General features: G+C 36.1%; 1 protein-coding gene across 1 annotated transcript in view; it reads right to left on the bottom strand.

Moving 5' to 3' along the window:
- The window catches only part of LOC149777149 (trafficking protein particle complex subunit 11-like), a 151,074-nt gene that overhangs the window by 52,744 nt on the left and 78,224 nt on the right, over positions 1-20,106 (bottom strand). The window contains exons 19-20 of the mRNA XM_089941840.1: positions 12,528-12,686; positions 8,864-9,048 (exon numbers count right to left, since the gene is read on the bottom strand). Of these exons, the coding sequence (XP_089797966.1) occupies positions 8,864-9,048; positions 12,528-12,686 (344 nt within the window). The remainder of the gene's footprint in view (positions 1-8,863; positions 9,049-12,527; positions 12,687-20,106) is intronic.

The following is a 20,106-nucleotide window of genomic DNA, read 5'->3' as shown; positions in this document are numbered from 1 at the left end:
CAAAATACATATGGAAAAAAGTCTGTGTACATCTGGCACTTATCTTGAAGCAGTTATGTCATTTACATAGCATCACAAAGATTCAAGGTGCATTATACAGTGTGATTCCGCTATAGCATGCCCCGTTATAACATAAAATCTGATAGAACATGATTTTGGCATGGCTCCTGAAATTTCATTTTTGTATATTTTTCTCAAACTCGAAAATTTTTGTTTTCTGTCTCGAAAGTATGAAAAGTAATGCAAAAAAGTTTATTATCATTTTGGTGAAGATATCGTGTATGAATACTAATTAATACAAGACGATCGTGTCATGGCTTGTGCAATTTCATGTACATGAATTTTTTTCATAGGGAAGAAAGTTTTTTCTTCTTAAAAGTATGAAAAATAACTTGTAAAAAGTTTATTTATTGATCAAGCTGGCTTTGGCAATGTCATAAATTGTGACTTTCACTGTGATTTTGCGACAAAACATTCCAACTGGATAACTTTTTTGCAACATTTTTGGCCGTTTAAACTTGTATATACAACCTTGGGTTTGAATAATGCAATTCAGAAGCAGCATGAAAGGAAGCCACAACCTTAATATAAAATGCACTGGGATTTATTTATTGTTAGATAAACAAATTCTTTGTTCATACTGACAAACCATCTTAACAGTGCATTGTTATATCATAATTCGCTTATTCTAACATCTAGCCTGAGTACTATATGCTTGAGAGCTCTGCATTTTTTTAATTTCTTTTTTAAATTTCTGGTAGTGGAAATCAATCAGATGAAACACTATCTCATAATGGATCTTTTGTACAAAATAGTGTTTGATATCGGCCGCTCGCAAGTAATTAATATATTTATTTAGGCTGACCTTTGTATGTGGATGGTAAATAAAATTCCTCTTCTTTTCCCGCATAGAATCAAATCCTTCCGAACACTCACATTTTCTTTAGTAATCCCTGTCATAACAGAACATCTGTTGGCCTTTTATTTTTTATGTAATTTCTTACATATGCGTGGAAGGGAGCATCACTCCATTACCAGAAATTTCACGAAACCCCCACCCACAAAAATGAAAATCTACTTGTTGGTCTATCCAACAGTCATGCTACCAGGACTAACGAAAATCAACCAACTTTTGAAGGAAGGCAGGAACAGAATTTGCTACAATCAACCAAATAACGGTTAATTCCTTTCTGTTTTGAAAATGTACACAGTAAAGAAAGTTTTCTGAACTTCAAAGAAAACTGATTACCTTTGAAGCACCAATCATTCTGTATAAATACTAAGTAAATGAAGAAAAAAAATTCAGTCTCAATGTTCTAAAATTATTTGATGTTGCCTCGCAAAAAGAAAGCAAATTTTTAGTAAATTGTGTTTCTCCGAGAATACTTACCCGATCACATTAACGTTAGGGATATAAGCCTGCTACCTCTTGAATCCAGCCCTATTAAAAGACAAAAATTCGTCTTTTCGGTCTATCTCATATAGACCAAAGGGCAATAACTCTTGCCCCTGACCTCTCCTTGCCACCGCCAGGTGTCACTAGTTTTTTAAGCTGAGCGATATATATTATACGAGGATGCTCGCATAGCGGGGTGGTTGGGAGGGTTTTTAAGTAATGTGATCGGGTAAGTATTCTTGGAGAAACACAATTTACTAAAAATTTGCTTTCTCCTTCAAATACGTTCCCCGATCACATTAACGTTAGGAGAATAAGTAATTGGAGGAGGGAATGCTGAGCATCCTACCTCCACCCCAGGCACCTTCTAGGGAATGATAGCTGGATTCCCCATTTGAACAATAACCCGTTCTCCTAATTTCATCAGCAACACAGCCTAGGGTCACGTGATATGTGACCCCTATATACGGTTAAGAAAATAGTTATTGAAATCTTCTTACCTATGAAATTTCACTGGCGAATCCAGCGAAGCTGATAGGCTGTGCTGATTGTTTTAAATGGGTCTGGTGGTCATCTGGGCTGCCGACACCGGACCTACCAGATTCAAGGTTTGCCTCTGCGAAGCCAAATCTCTGAGATAAAAACTGGAGAAAGTTGACTCTGCATGCCAGCCAACAGCTTCTATTATATCTCGGATCGAAACATTGCATTCGAATGCCAGGCTCGCCGAGATTGCTCTAATCTCATAAGCCGCAATCTTCATGAGGCGACTCTGATCTTTTGAGACCTCAGAGTACGCTGAGCGTATAACCCACTTCAGCCATGAAGCAAGGGCTTGTGGGGTGATATGTGATATCCCGTTTACCAGCTTTGACCGGAAGAAAGAGGCGCTTACGTGTGTCCCGTTTTAAATAGTGCTTGAGTGTACAAACAGGATCTTGCATGGCTGCTGCTCTTGACTTATCTATGGAAGAGAGCAAGCGAATGACGATTCTTTGATTGCCAATGGACGGTAACCTATTTTTGGCTTCAAAGCCTGGTTGCGTCAGGAGGACCACTGAACCATCTGATCTGAACTGAAGAAAGTTCGGGTCACTGGAAAGGGCATGTAAGTCGCTCACCCTGCATGCTGAAGCTAAGGCTATCAAGCTACATGTTTTGTATGATAGTAGCTTTAACGAAGTGTGGGCTAAAGGTTCAAATTTGTCCGAATTAAGCCATGTTAAAACCCAGGACAGATTCCATTTTGGAAACAGGGTGAGGATTTTGGCCGACTGAAATCAAAATTGTCTAAAAGATCTAATAGATCTTTGTCATGCCCAATATCACATCTATCATGATGGCGGAATGTGTCTGATATCATGGAGCGGTAGCCTTTGATAGTAATTGGAGCCAACTGTTTCTCCTCGAAAAGCCAGAGAAAAAAGTCGGCCAGTTGAGGGACTGAGACACTCAAAGGGATGATGTTATTGATATGGCACCAGTCCCTGATAACACGCCACTTTCCCTCGTAAGCCTTCAGAGTGGAGGGCCTTCTTGCTCTTGAGATTCTCTCCACAATCGAAGGTTTAAATTGTTTGTCTCACAAGGCTGCCCAGACAAGAGCCAAGCGTGAAGAAGGAGACGGTCCGGGCAGGGGTGGAACACCTGTGACCACGGTTGTTTGAGAAGATTTGGGCTGGTTGGAATCTTCCTGGGTAGATCTATCGCTAGACCGAGTAGATCAGTGACCCAGGACTTGTTCCATCTGAGAGGGGCAATCAGAATCATCCGACAGTTCTGACCCCTTAACCTCTGGATTATTTTCGGTACCAAAACTGTGGGAGGGTAGGCGAATGCCCACAACCCCTCCCAGCTGATTGACAGAGCGTCCATGGCCCAAGTCTCTGGGTCTGGAACCGGACAGATGAAGGTGGGCAACTTGCGATTCAACCTTGTCGCAAAAAGATCGATCATCAGACGCCCCCAAAGTGTGCAAATCCGAAGAAAGACTGATTGATGGAGTGACCATTCCGTGCGAATGACTTGACCTTTCCTAGAAAGAGTGTCGGCCAAGACATTGAGTCTGCCAGGAATGTGTCTGATTTGTACGTTGATGTGGAGGTTGTCGCACCAACATAGAAACTGCCAGATCATAATGCACAGGTCTGGTGATTTGGTGCCCCCTTGTTTGAGGAGGTAAGTCACCACTACAGAGTTGTCTGACATAATGAGGACAGTTTTTCCTGAGAGTTGATCCTTCCAGAAATGAAAGGCATTGATGACAGCCCTCATTTCTAAAAGATTGATGTGGAGAGGCCTCTCCCCTGGCTCCCACGTGCCGCTGACTGTAGCGAAGTCCGGCAACAGGTGGGCACCCCAACCGTAGTTACTGGCATCGGTACATACCGTTATCTCCGCTTGGGGCATCTCCAGAGGAATCCCCGTGGACAGCCAACCGGGGTTGTGCCACTGATGCAGGAACGATTGTATCTCGGGCGTGATCAATATTGTTTGATTGAGGGGACTTGAAAAGGGGTGCCATTGTGCCAGTAACGTCATTTGTAAGGGACACATAAAAAGACGGCCAAGCGGGATCAAGTCCACCGCCGCACTGAATAATCCGAGGAGTTGCAAGAATTCTCTCGTTGAAATCCACGTCCTGTTGGAAACGGACTCGATGAGTTTGACGATCCGGATTACGCGAGCACAAGGAAGCCGTACCAGATTCAGATCGGTGAGAAACTCCATACCCAGATGGACAAAACGCAGTTCACGAGAAAGCCTAGATGACCTAAAAGTGCTAAAAGATCGTTTCTGCCTTTGAGCAGAATGGAACTTACCATATGTTTCTGGAGGATGTCGTCCAAGTACACTGCCATCCCTGTAGATGAAGTCAAGCGGAACAGGGTGATAACGCAATCCATAACCTTGGTAAAAGCCCAAGGGTTGATGTTGAGGCCAAAGGGTAGGACCTGGAACTGATAAACCGCATCGCAGTAAGCGAATCGGAGAAATTTCCGTGACGCGGAGTGGATAGGGACGTGAAAATATGCATCGGTCATATCTAGACTGACGGCATACTCGTCCCACCAGATGGAAAGACAGATTGATCTCACCGTTTCCATCTTGAATTTCGGTGGTAAAATGTATAGGTTGAGGCGACTCAGGTCGATGATCGGCCTAAACTTGCCTTTTGCCTTCTGGATAAGAAACAGCCTGGAATAAAACCCCAGCGATTGCGGTTTTTTCACAATCTCCACCGCCCGTTTTTCTATGAGCGACCGTATCTCCTGTTGTAGATAGGTATCCTTCTCCCGATTGGATGGTACGTCCGTGAAGAGGGGAGAGGAGGACAGGGGAGGGGGTTGGATAAATGAAATCCTCAGTCCCTCCAAAATGACCTGGATCACCCAATCGTTCTGAGGAAAAAAGGTGGTCCAGTGGTCCTGAAATTGCAGGAGGCGGCCGCCCACAGGTAGGCTGTCCGCGGGTGGTGGAGAGGGTATGTCAATTTTTAGAGTTAGGAGGCTTGAAGACGGAGAAACTTTGTTTCTTACCGCCTCTGCATGGTTGCCTCCTAGCTTGATTAGACTGTTGTCTCCTGGCATTGAGTTGGGATCTATACTGCACATTTAATTGTAAGGATCCCTTGTCCCTGGTCCGCCAATCATCCCTCCGCTGTGGCCGGGGCTGATTTTTTCTAAACGCCTGCGAGGGTTGGGCAGCGAGTTGGAGGGGCAGTTCCTGAGCTGCCTGCTTCCGAACTTCTTCAATTTTTCCTCCAAAGAGTAAAGGCGACCCAAACGGAGTCATCCGTAAAGCCAGAGTGTGATGGGGCTTGAGCGACGTGGACCGCAGACATGCGTCACGTCGTATCAGGTCTAAGTTGGCAGAAGCAGTCAACGCATTAGCCATGGAATGGTGAGATGCCCCGTTAATAACTCTAGCGATCAGGGCCGTCGCTTCCCAAGCATGGTCATTGTTGGATATTTCTGCGAGTCGGAAAATGGCTAATGAAGCCAAGTCTAACATTGAAGACGTAGCGACTACATTCCGGACTAGCTTTGACATGGCATGGAACACATTTTTGTCCACTTTGTAAAACAGTGGAGCTGACATGTGAACTGCTGCCATATTTTTGTCCAGGGCCGGAAGATCCATACTAAAGGTGTCTGAATGAGACCACCTATTCGTCCTGATAGACGATCATTGATCTCCTTAATTTTTGCCGACTGGGGAAGGAGCCAGAAGGACGGCATCTCTTCCTCCCCGTCAAGATCTACAGACGCCTTAATTTTGTAGTTTTGAGTGGCAGTAGGAGGTGGAGGGCATTCTGAAGTTGCCAACACCCTATAAATTTCTTCTACTGCCACCTTGAAGCCAAACTCAGTCCGTTCCACAGTTGGATCTGTGTACGGCTGATTTGCAGGAGTTTCATCACCCTCACTGTGTGCCGAGTCGTGTTCTGGAATAGCTTGCATTTCTGGATAGAGCATACCAGGTGGCATAGATGACGCGATTCCGTCATCCTTAACACTGTCACTAACTCTCCCTTGTGGATAAGCCATGAACATATGGATGGTCGGCCCTGCCGGCTGGTTTGTCTGGCTTGTGGTCGGCCTGAATGTTGGCGACGGTCCTGCTATCACCGGTACCGGCTGCTCCAATGGCCTGGCTGGACGGACAGATTTCTCACTAAAATCTCCGCCATAGTATTGGTATGTTGCCGGCAGTACAGCTTGACGGACAGATTTATCACTAAAATCCCCTAAGTCATATTTGGTCGGACCGTTTTAGCAATAGGGTCCCCATGCTGGGACGGCTGGATGGCCGGTGCTGTAGAGGTTGTATAATGAAATGGATCCGATGGATCTGGTAAAAAACCCATGCATCCTGACTTACAGGCCTTAAGGCCATGCTTGGACATGCGGGGGGACTTACGCCCACTGGGCAGCCTAAAATTGGGGGAACATTCCCCCAAAGAGTCAGAAAAAGCTGTGGAAGAGAGCGAGGGAAATAAGGGTAATATCTGGCCTGATGTCAATAGCTGCGTCGTCGTTTCCTGGACCAAACGACGCGTCTGTTCCAAGGTGGACTGTTGTACCCTGTCAACATTATTTTCCTCCATTGCCGCTGATGTTACTGAGGCTGATGGTTGCAAACGACGAACTTTAGGTGGAGGGGGGACCCCAACGTCCCCCACAAGGCTCGCAATGGAGGCTGTCTCTGGATGTATACTGAGGACATCAATGCTATCTTTCTTCGACTTATTCCGTCTATCCCTCCCTTTTGCTGCCTTCTGGACTACATCAGCCCACGTTTGCTCTGTCCAAGTATTACACACACTGCATGGTATAGATGATGTACACTTGGTACATACAATACAAGAGTCATAGTTGTCTTCGTTTGCTTTGAACTTTTTGCATTTCATGCATCTGGTTGACATTTCTACTGAAACGACACAAGAAAAGAAAACAAAGCACAAATTAGCAATTCAGCATGTTATTAATTCGCTAATACCACAACAGTTACTAACGGAGTAAGCGAAATTAGTCAGTGTCGCATTAACTCTTAATTGACAACACGAGTTCAGTGATAGCGTGTGCAACATGGTCTTCAGTAGACGAAATCCATAAGGGTGACAAAGTCACTCAATTTTGAAAAAAATTGTTAAAATAATGTATACAACCTGTAGAAGAATGATTGTCCGACGCAATAAATCCAAATTTAACTTCGGATGGTCCAATGTAACACTAAGATGGCTTGGATTGTTTGGAGGTATAATGTACGTGTTATCCGTACAAGCAAAGCTTAAAAACTAGTGACACCTGGCGGTGGCAAGGGGAGGTAAGGGGCAAGAGTTATTGCCCTTTGGTCTATATGAGATGGACCGAAAAGATGAATTTTCGTCTTTAAGTAGGGCTGGATTCGAGAGGTAGCAGGCTTATATCCCTAACGTTAATGTGATCGGGGAACGTATTTGAAGGAGAAACAGACATGTGTTTGGTCCTCCAAAGCTGTCCTTTAGAAGTAACGCCAATAACACATGCACAAATCATCAAAGAAAGATGACTACAGACTGTCTTCAATAAGAAACAAAAACAAAAAACAATTACATCAAAGAAAGTGAGCATCAAATTTGTAAAAAAGCATTGGAAACTGAAGGATGTTGCATTTTCCAAAGTTACTGGAACATGTTTATTGTGCTGTGAAAGTTTCATTTTTGCAGGAAATAAATTATGATTTCAGTCACTACCAATGGCGGGATAACATGCAATTAAATTTCCAGTCTTTTGAAACTATAGATATCTGGAAGTCAAATGAACTGAAGATGCAGTATCTTGTACATATGTTTCTTAAACTTTTTAATTTGTTTACATTTTCCTTTCCTTATCAATAGCCTCATCCCCTGGGTAGCCTTGGCAAGATGACAGGCCAAATTAAGTACATGTACATGTAGCATGTAAACAACTATAGCCACATGCTTTTTGCAACAGTTGTAGTGACTTGTTTAGTGACAATCGGACTTAGACTACTGATCTTTTATGTGTGTTGTTTTTTCTAACGGGATGTGAGTCATACACAAATTTTATAACATGTGATGAATACTCGAATTCATAGATTTCTTATATACATGTACAGTACTCAACTGACTATAGATTGTACAATACAAATGTAAGTTGTCAATGCACAAATGTTTTCAGACTAGTTAATCTTCATTTAATCAAAAGCATGTAGTTTTGCACCCCCGTTTATTACACACACATCACACACCCTGGCCATATTTTAGGTAAATGCATCATTTTCTTCAGCTAACAGACTTAGTTGGTTATAACACGGTTCTGTCTATAACATGGTCACCACCGTGTTAAATCGGGGTCACACTGTAATATGAAAATTTAATGATGAAATCACATACAACACATATTCTTATCTACCCCTAAGTCATGACAGAATGATATAGTTTAGGGTCCAGTGGGCAAGAAAAAGTATGTAATACCTAATAAGTAGATACTGATTATACTCGCTTATAAGTCCAACTGCAAACTGCACAGACCCAGTTCTGTCATTGCATAATGTGCCAGCAGATCTGGATCTATGCAGTTTGTCAGTAGGAAACAGAAGAACAAACAGCATAGACCAGGATCTGCAGGCACATTACGCTATGGCATATCAGGATCTTTGTTGTTTGCAGTTTGACTTGACTTATAAGCAAGTATATATGGTAGGTTTACATATGGTAGGTTTTCAAAGAACTTTTCATGTCACTTACATTATGTCATAGATGCACCTAATGTGATGTGCTAATTTACCTGAAATTTTCTTTCTAAAAACTGCTAAAACTAAATATATAAAAAAAATGAGGAATTAAGTGAGTGAAAAAAATTATCTTCCCTCATCTATATACAGGATAGGGAAAGTAATCTCTCAGTAGGAAGTGTACAGGAGTTTACTATATATTGAATGTCAAGTTGACAAGAGTACCTGGCCAACCCTTGAGCCTCAACAGAATCCCAGTTCAGAGTATCCTCTATGGGGCAGACAGGTTGCCTGGGCAGCAGATGTTGGGCAGTTTGAATCTGGGCAACAGCATCTCCACCAGGCCCCATCCAGTGCAGCTGGGCACAACGGGCTGTCCTAGTACCCAATTCTAGAGTCACATCTGTAATCTGTAAGAAATTATCACATAGTGCTCACATACACTGGAATATAAGTGTCATATAATAATCAAAGTATTGAAAACACTGATGGTTTTGGAGTGATGAAGTGATCCTAGTTTATATAAGACCAGATAGTTGTTGTTGTTGTTGTTGTTGTGGGGTTTAACGCCATTTTGCAGCACATGATAGGCTATACATGGCAGCCAGTATTAATGGTGGAGGAAGAACCAGAGAAAATCCCGGAAAGAACCACCGACCCACGAGAAGCTGCTGGCAAGCTTTCTCACATACCCACATCGGCTGAATCTTAGATTCGAACCGCCGCAGACAGAGGTGAGATGGCAGTGATCCGTAACGAAGAGCGCTTTAGACCACTCGGCCACAAGACCAGATAGTAAACAGACTGCTCCAAAATATGTTTGTATTATTATTTGGCATTTTCTTTTCTTTATGTCTTACAAGTAACTTTATATTTATATCTGAGTAACATTATCTGAGAAATTATGTCGATTTCCTTTTAAAGCATTTTCAACTATTCTTTCAAGTACTATCAGTGAAACAATATCCATGAGAGATACATGTCTAATCGTTTACCTAAATCTGCATTGCCTCCCTTTCAATACAAACACTAACCTCAATGGCCAATATAAAATTGGTTATTAATTTTAGTAAGAACACAGTTTGTTAGTACTATTATTATCAATAGTTGTTGTTATGGGTTTGATGTTATTTTTCAGCACATGACAGGCTATACATGGCAGCCAGTGTAACTTGTGGATGAAGAACCCTGGAAATTATCAGTAAGAACCACCAACCCATGGGAAGCAACTGGCAAGCTTTCTCACGTATCCAAGCAGTTAGAGGCAGCATTATTAGTAATACAAACTATATTTGGTAAAAGTGAATGGATGCTATGCCATTGACACTGACGGATTCAAATCCCTACAAGTTAATATTGCATGTAACAGTCATTATTTATGATGGTCTTTAATGATTTAGATTTAGCTATGACCAATTACATTTGAAGCTTAATTATGATTTAGTCAGAACAAAATTTAAAATCATTGACAGGTCTTGAAAAAGATCACAAAAATACACCTTTTAAACATAACTACTAAAAGTTAATTGTAATCCACAATACTGTAAGTCTGTAGTTCATTTAAACATAGAAAACACAGTGTACCCTCTCTTAAAGGAGCCACCTTATATAGAGATTGGCTGTTTCAGAGAGATGGCTGTTGAAAAATGAAAAATGTATGATGAAAATATAAGGAAATGCATAAGCTGGGTGGATAAGAGATGTGATAAAAGATATGACTGTAGAAGAAATGTGATATCCTGTGACTTTTACCCCTGTGTCGGAAATGGATCTCTTTTCTTAAATGAAGCAATCAATAAAGATTAACAACATGATGTGCATTTTCAAACAAAAGTACTTTTTGCTTGAATCAATATGCTTCCCAGGGCCATTACAAAATTTATATATTAAAAGGTACAAAGTATTTTGCAGATTCTAGATAACAGACATTTTTTGTCTGAAGGATCAATGTACAGATGAAGATGAGATGCAGGAAAAATTTTAGGTCTCACGGATGCTTTAATAATTTCATTGATAAAAAAATAGGAATAAATGGTAGGCCTGGTGCAGAAAATAATCAACCATCACTTAATTGATTGATCTACTAAGCAAGTGTTAAACACAATTATCAATACAAAAGTTATGCAATCAATGTTTCAGGAAGGCATTAAAACGACTCTTTTTTAAGTTCGTATTACAGTTAACATAAATTCAACCACAGGAGCTTGCCATGAAGTAGTTATTAAATTACTCATAATAAAAGTTCTAAGCTAGTGATCATTTTGAAGTCAAAGAGATGATAAATAGCATAAGAAAGCATATAAACAAAGTAACCAATGGCTAATATGCTTTCATAATATGAGAGCAGGAAGTACCATTCAATTCTGACCTGGTGCTTTCTGACTATAAACATTCTAGTGTTAAATTCATATTGGCATCTTGCAATAAATCAAAAACATCATTCAATGCAATTCCTAATATCAAGTGTACAAGACTGATCCATTTCAGGATGGAAACACTCAATTATTTAAAAATGTTTTTTTTTATTCTTTAGAAAAGATGGCAACTGTTCAAACATGTCCATTCTTGTCTTTCTTTCTATCTGATAATGTGACATGGAAATGGCTAATCATCATCCTAGTTAATAGTATTGTGAACAGTACATTAATTTCACTGACTGTGAGTGACTTCATGCCACTTGATAGTAAAATAGTATCAAGAATACCTTGGACAGCATATTATACACCCACCCCATGTTTAATAGCCCTCAGTGTAGGTAACAGTAATGCATGGTTGACTCGGGAGATTATTGACAAGTGGGTTTCAATGGTCCCCACTTTTCATCAAGGTGTGCAGTCTTACAATAAATAAGTATACAGAAGCTATTATTTTCTAATTGGACTTACCATGACCATGACCTTTGAGCTATAGATTCCAGAATCTATTGGTTGTTTTAAAACCATTAGTGCAAGCCATCAATAAATGTTTGGACAAGGAGCTTATTCTAAAATAAGTTATCCTGCAAAACCCACTTTTATTAGCGACAATGGTTTTAACCTTTGAACTCTTGAACAGACTGCTTTGTTATCACATATCCAAACACTGGTCAATGTACATGATTCAGAACTAAAGCTACTTCTGCCACAACCATTTTTCTTCTTTCAGTTGGTGATGTTAACCTATGACCCTTTAACCTCTGGATTAAAAGGCTTATTTCTTGCCTAAAAGTGAAAGACATCCATGAACCTGGGTGAAGATACATGATCAAAACTTTAATTTTCATGAAGAAACCATTTCTCTTCTTTCAGTCAGTGACCTTGATCTTTGATCCTTTTGCCCTCAAAATGATAGGCTTCTTCCATACCTTCCTCTGGCAACATTGACTTTTGACCCCAAAAGCAAACGGTTTCCTCTTTCCACCATGTGCAATATATATGCAAAGATTGGCCTTGGTATGTAATGTAGAAATAATATTATATTGTGGTTAAAATTTTAAAAAATCTTACACTCAGTGATCTTGACCTTTGACCTTTTAATGGCAAAATTAAAAGGCTCTAACTTACAACATGTGCAAGATATCCACTTTGTGAAGGTGTCAGACAGATGGATTGACAGTCAGGGTCACTGCATAGTGTGCTCTGCCAGGATGGCAGATGCATACAGTGTGTTTGTATTAATACCAAGCTCATGCGATGTCAAGCAAAAGGACTATGTGAACCAAATACTGCCCATTTTACAAAGATGGTCAGTATAAACAGGCTGATTAGTAATAGAATGGCTATATTGGGACTACATTTTGATGCCAGTCTGCAGAGGAAACCAGGTTAAGAATGAACTGGTTTAGGAACGTTTCAATTTTATTTCTTTCCTAACAGGATTTTAGACTACCACACAATTACAAAATAGATACCTCAATTTTTCCGTCCACATCTTCCTGGGCAGGAAGAAATGAGAACCTGAAGACCTTGGGTCTGTCAGGGACTAGATACAGATCTCCTCCTCGACTCTCCGTCTCTGAAGCTGCCGATATCCCATGTCCATCAATGATTTCACAGTACTGGTTATAAATCTGCAGTACAAAAAATAATCAAATGATATGGTTTGCTGACATTATCTATAAAAAAAATGTTAAATATTTGCTAATTCTCCTGTTTATTACCCTGAGCATAATAAGCTACCCAATGTAAACAGTGTTGGTCCAGAATCTTCTGTTCTGGGCATAAATCAGTTGGATAGGACACCAGTAAATAAAGTTGTTGTTGTTGTTGTTGTTGTCAGGTTTAACACCATTTTTCAGCACAAGATAGGCCATACATGGCTGCCAGTATCAATGGTGGAAGAAAAACCCGGAAAGAACCACCGACCCATGAGTAGCTACTGGCAAGCTCTCTCACATAGTCACAATGGCTGAGACCGTGACTTGAACCCACGAAGACAGAGGTGAGAAGGCAGTGATTCGTAAATGGTGAGCACTTTAGACGACTTGGCCACTCAGGGCCCCAGAAAATACAGTACCTGACGGGATGCCAAAGTTTAACATAGAATGAGTGCTCCCACCAAATGATTGCTAATATTAATAACAAATTATTTGCATCTTATTAATGCCAAAAGAGAGACCTGCTCCATTTTAAAGATCACATATGGAGGTTTCTGTTTACACTTATTTTGTAATACTTTACACCCAAAAACCTCAAACTTCATTTTACTTATAAAACAGCATTGCCTAGTTTAGGAATTATTGCAAAAAAGAAATCCATTGTTCCTTTATACATTTTTAATCACAGATTGTCACCACAGAGACAAGTTTTCGCTTGAAATTACCAATCCATCATTATACTTCTAAAGTAGAGGATGTTCACTTCATTTTAGAATGACTTCTCACACTGCAATAAAATCAGTCAAAATCAAAGGAAGTAATACAGCTATAATTTTGACAATCTAAATCTTCATTAATTCTAGTTATTAACTGTTACAGTTCTGAGAGGGATAAACTGCACCAGGGCAAATGATTATTAATTTACACAAATGGTTTCTACAAAAAGTAAATACTTGTTAATTTAGATTTCTCCATATCTGACCTTGAAGAAAAGAAGAGGACTTCTTTAAAAAACAACATCAAGATCATTCATTCTGATGATGTGGGATGAATGCACAAAAAATACAATATCTACATTATTGTGTTTTGATTATATGGAATGAATGCATGAAAACTACAATATCAACATTATGTGTTTTGATTATATGGGATGAATGCATGAAAAATACAATATCAACATTATGCATTTTGATGATATGGGATGAATGCATGAAAAATACAATATCAACATTATGCATTTTGATGATATGGGATGAATGCATGAAAACTACAATATCAACATTATGCATTTTGATGATATGGGATGAATGCATGAAAAATACAATATCAACATTATGCATTTTGATGATATGGGATGAATGCATGAAAAATACAATATCAACATTATGCATTTTGATGATATGGGATGAATGCATGAAAAATACAATATCAACATTATGCATTTTGATGATATGGGATGAATGCATGAAAACTACAATATCAACATTATGCATTTTGATGATATGGGATGAATGCATGAAAAATACAATATCAACATTATGCATTTTGATGATATGGGATGAATGCATGAAAAATACAATATCAACATTATGCATTTTGATGATATAGGATGAATGCATGAAAAATACAATATCTACATTATGCATTTTGATGATATGGGATGAATGCATGAAAACTACAATATCAACATTATGCGCTCTGATGATATGAAATGAATGCATGAAAACTACAATATCAACATTATGCTTTTTGATGATATGGGATGAATGCATGAAAAATACAATATCAACATTATGCTTTCTGATGATATGAAATGAATGCATGAAAACCACAATATCTACATTATGTATTTTGATGATATGGGATGAATGCATGAAAAATACAATATCTACATTATGCTTTCTGATGATATGAAATGAATGCATGAAAACCACAATATCTACATTATGTATTTTGATGATATGGGATGAATGCACAAAATATACAATATCTACATTATTGTGTTTTGATTATATGGGATGAATGCATGAAAACCACAATATCAACATTATGCATTTTGATGATATGGGATGAATGCATGAAAAATACAATATCTACATTATGTGTTTTGATGATATGGGATGAATGCATGAAAAATACAATATCAACATTATGCTTTCTGATGATATGAAATGAATGCATGAAAACTACAATATCAACATTATGCATTTTGATGATATGGGAAGAATGCATGAAAAATACAATATCTACATTATGTGTTTTGATGATATGGGATGAATGCATGAAAAATACAATATCAACATTATGCTTTCTGATGATATGAAATGAATGCATGAAAACTACAATATCAACATTATGCTTTTTGATGATATGGGATGAATGCATGAAAAATACAATATCAACATTATGCTTTTTGATGATATGGGAAGAATGCATGAAAAATACAATATCAACATTATGCATTTTGATGATATGGGAAGAATGCATGAAAAATACAATATCAACATTATGCATTTTGATGATATGGGATGAATGCATGAAAACTACAATATCAACATTATGCTTTCTGATGATATGAAATGAATGCATGAAAACTACAATATCAACATTATGCTTTTTGATGATATGGGATGAATGCATGAAAAATACAATATCTACATTATGTATTTTGATGATATGGGATGAATGCACAAAAAATACAATATCAACATTATTGTGTTTTGATTATATGGGATGAATGCATCAAAACCACAATATCAACATTATGCATTTTGATGATATGAAATGAATGCACAAAAAATACAATATCAACATTATTGTGTTTTGATTATATGGGATGAATGCATGAAAAATACAATATCTACATTATGTGTTTTGATGATATGGGATGAATGCACGAAAAATACAATATCTACATTATTGTGTTTTGATTATGTGGGATGAATGCACGAAAAATACAATATCTACATTATTGTGTTTTGATTATATGGGATGAATGCACGAAAAATACAATATCTACATTATTGTGTTTAGATTATATGAGATGAATGCACGAAAAATACAATATCTACATTATTGTGTTTTGATTATATGGGATGAATGCACGAAAAATACAATATCTACATTATGTATTTTGATGATATGGGATGAATGCATGAAAACTACAATATCAACATTATGCATTTTGATGATATGAAATGAATGCATGAAAAATACAATATCAACATTATGCTTTTTGATGATATGGGATGAATGCATGAAAAATACAATATCTACATTATGTGTTTTGATGATATGGGATGAATGCATCAAAAATACAATTATCAACATTATGCTTTTTGATGATATGAAATGAATACATGAAAACCACAATATCAACATTATGCTTTTTGATGATATGAAATGAATACATGAAAACCACAATATCAACATTATGCTTTTTGATGATATGAAATGAATACATGAAAACCACAATATCAACATTATGCATTTTGATGATATGAAATGAATACATGAAAACCAGAATATCAACATTATGCATTTTGATGATATGAAATGAATACATGAAAACCACAATATCAACATTATGCTTTTTGATGATATGAAATGAATACATGAAAACCACAATATCAACATTATGCATTTTGATGATATGAAATGAATACATGAAAACCACAATATCAACATTATGCTTTTTGATGATATGAAATGAATACATGAAAACCACAATATCAACATTATGCATTTTGATGATATGAAATGAATACATGAAAACCACAATATCAACATTATGCTTTTTGATGATATGAAATGAATACATGAAAACCACAATATCAACATTATGCTTTTTGATGATATGAAATGAATACATGAAAACCACAAATATCAACATTATGCTTTTTGATGATATGAAATGAATACATGAAAACCACAATATCAACATTATGCATTTTGATGATATGAAATGAATACATGAAAACCACAATATCAACATTATGCATTTTGATGATATGAAATGAATACATGAAAACCACAATATCAACATTATGCATTTTGATGATATGAAATGAATACATGAAAACCACAATATCAACATTATGCATTTTGATAATATGAAATGAATACATGAAAACCACAATATCAACATTATGCATTTTGATGATATGAAATGAATGTACAAAAAATACAATATCAACATTATTGTGTTTTGATTATATGGGATGAATGCATGAAAAATACAATATCTACATTATGTGTTTTGATGATATGGGATGAATGCATGAAAAATACAATATCAACATTATGCATTTTGATGATATGGGATGAATGCATGAAAAATACAATATCAACATTATGCATTTTGATGATATGGGATGAATGCATGAAAAATACAATATCAACATTATGCATTTTGATGATATGGGATGAATGCATGAAAACTACAATATCAACATTATGCATTTTGATGATATGGGATGAATGCATGAAAAATACAATATCAACATTATGCATTTTGATGATATGGGATGAATGCATGAAAAATACAATATCAACATTATGCATTTTGATGATATGGGATGAATGCATGAAAAATACAATATCTACATTATGCATTTTGATGATATGGGATGAATGCATGAAAACTACAATATCAACATTATGCTTTCTGATGATATGAAATGAATGCATGAAAACTACAATATCAACATTATGCTTTTTGATGATATGGGATGAATGCATGAAAAATACAATATCAACATTATGCTCTCTGATGATATGAAATGAATGCATGAAAACCACAATATCTACATTATGTATTTTGATGATATGGGATGAATGCATGAAAAATACAATATCTACATTATGCTTTCTGATGATATGAAATGAATGCATGAAAACCACAATATCTACATTATGTATTTTGATGATATGGGATGAATGCACAAAATATACAATATCTACATTATTGTGTTTTGATTATATGGGATGAATGCATGAAAACCACAATATCAACATTATGCATTTTGATGATATGGGATGAATGCATGAAAAATACAATATCTACATTATGTGTTTTGATGATATGGGATGAATGCATGAAAAATACAATATCAACATTATGCTTTCTGATGATATGAAATGAATGCATGAAAACTACAATATCAACATTATGCATTTTGATGATATGGGAAGAATGCATGAAAAATACAATATCTACATTATGTGTTTTGATGATATGGGATGAATGCATGAAAAATACAATATCAACATTATGCTTTCTGATGATATGAAATGAATGCATGAAAACTACAATATCAACATTATGCTTTTTGATGATATGGGATGAATGCATGAAAAATACAATATCAACATTATGCTTTTTGATGATATGGGATGAATGCATGAAAAATACAATATCAACATTATGCATTTTGATATGGGAAGAATGCATGAAAAATACAATATCAACATTATGCATTTTGATGATATGGGATGAATGCATGAAAACTACAATATCAACATTATGCTTTCTGATGATATGAAATGAATGCATGAAAACTACAATATCAACATTATGCTTTTTGATGATATGGGATGAATGCATGAAAAATACAATATCTACATTATGTATTTTGATGATATGGGATGAATGCACAAAAAATACAATATCAACATTATTGTGTTTTGATTATATGGGATGAATGCATCAAAACCACAATATCAACATTATGCATTTTGATGATATGAAATGAATGCACAAAAAATACAATATCAACATTATTGTGTTTTGATTATATGGGATGAATGCATGAAAAATACAATATCTACATTATGTGTTTTGATGATATGGGATGAATGCACGAAAAATACAATATCTACATTATTGTGTTTTGATTATGTGGGATGAATGCACGAAAAATACAATATCTACATTATTGTGTTTTGATTATATGGGATGAATGCACGAAAAATACAATATCTACATTATTGTGTTTAGATTATATGGGATGAATGCACGAAAAATACAATATCTACATTATTGTGTTTTGATTATATGGGATGAATGCACGAAAAATACAATATCTACATTATGTATTTTGATGATATGGGATGAATGCATGAAAACTACAATATCAACATTATGCATTTTGATGATATGAAATGAATGCATGAAAAATACAATATCAACATTATGCTTTTTGATGATATCGGATGAATGCATGAAAAATACAATATCTACATTATGTGTTTTGATGATATGGGATGAATGCATGAAAAATACAATTATCAACATTATGCTTTTTGATGATATGAAATGAATACATGAAAACCACAATATCAACATTATGCTTTTTGATGATATGAAATGAATACATGAAAACCACAATATCAACATTATGCTTTTTGATGATATGAAATGAATACATGAAAACCACAATATCAACATTATGCTTTTTGATGATATGAAATGAATACATGAAAACCACAATATCAACATTATGCATTTTGATGATATGAAATGAATACATGAAAACCAGAATATCAACATTATGCATTTTGATGATATGAAATGAATACATGAAAACCACAATATCAACATTATGCTTTTTGATGATATGAAATGAATACATGAAAACCACAATATCAACATTATGCATTTTGATGATATGAAATGAATACATGAAAACCACAATATCAACATTATGCATTTTGATGATATGAAATGAATACATGAAAACCACAATATCAACATTATGCTTTTTGATGATATGAAATGAATACATGAAAACCACAATATCAACATTATGCTTTTTGATGATATGAAATGAATACATGAAAACCACAAATATCAACATTATGCATTTTGATGATATGAAATGAATACATGAAAACCACAATATCAACATTATGCATTTTGATGATATGAAATGAATGCACAAAAAATACAATATCAACATTATTGTGTTTTGATTATATGGGATGAATGCATGAAAAATACAATATCTACATTATGTGTTTTGATGATATGGGATGAATGCATGAAAAATACAATATCTACATTATGTGTTTTGATGATATGGGATGAATGCACGAAAAATACAATATCTACATTATTGTGTTTTGATTATATGGGATGAATGCACGAAAAATACAATATCTACATTATTGTGTTTTGATTATATGGGATGAATGCACGAAAAATACAATATCTACATTATTGTGTTTTGATTATATGGGATGAATGCACGAAAAATACAATATCTACATTATTGTGTTTTGATTATATGGGATGAATGCACGAAAAATACAATATCTACATTATGTATTTTGATGATATGGGATGAATGCATGAAAACTACAATATCAACATTATGCATTTTGATGATATGAA

The sequence above is a fragment of the Sinohyriopsis cumingii genome, chromosome 18 (genome assembly GCF_028554795.1).
Source record: "Sinohyriopsis cumingii isolate HCF-2022 chromosome 18, ASM2855479v2, whole genome shotgun sequence".
Lineage (NCBI taxonomy): Eukaryota > Metazoa > Mollusca > Bivalvia > Unionida > Unionidae > Sinohyriopsis > Sinohyriopsis cumingii.
The sequence above is the reverse complement of the archived record's forward strand: the minus strand, read 5'-3'. Positions and strand labels throughout refer to the sequence as shown.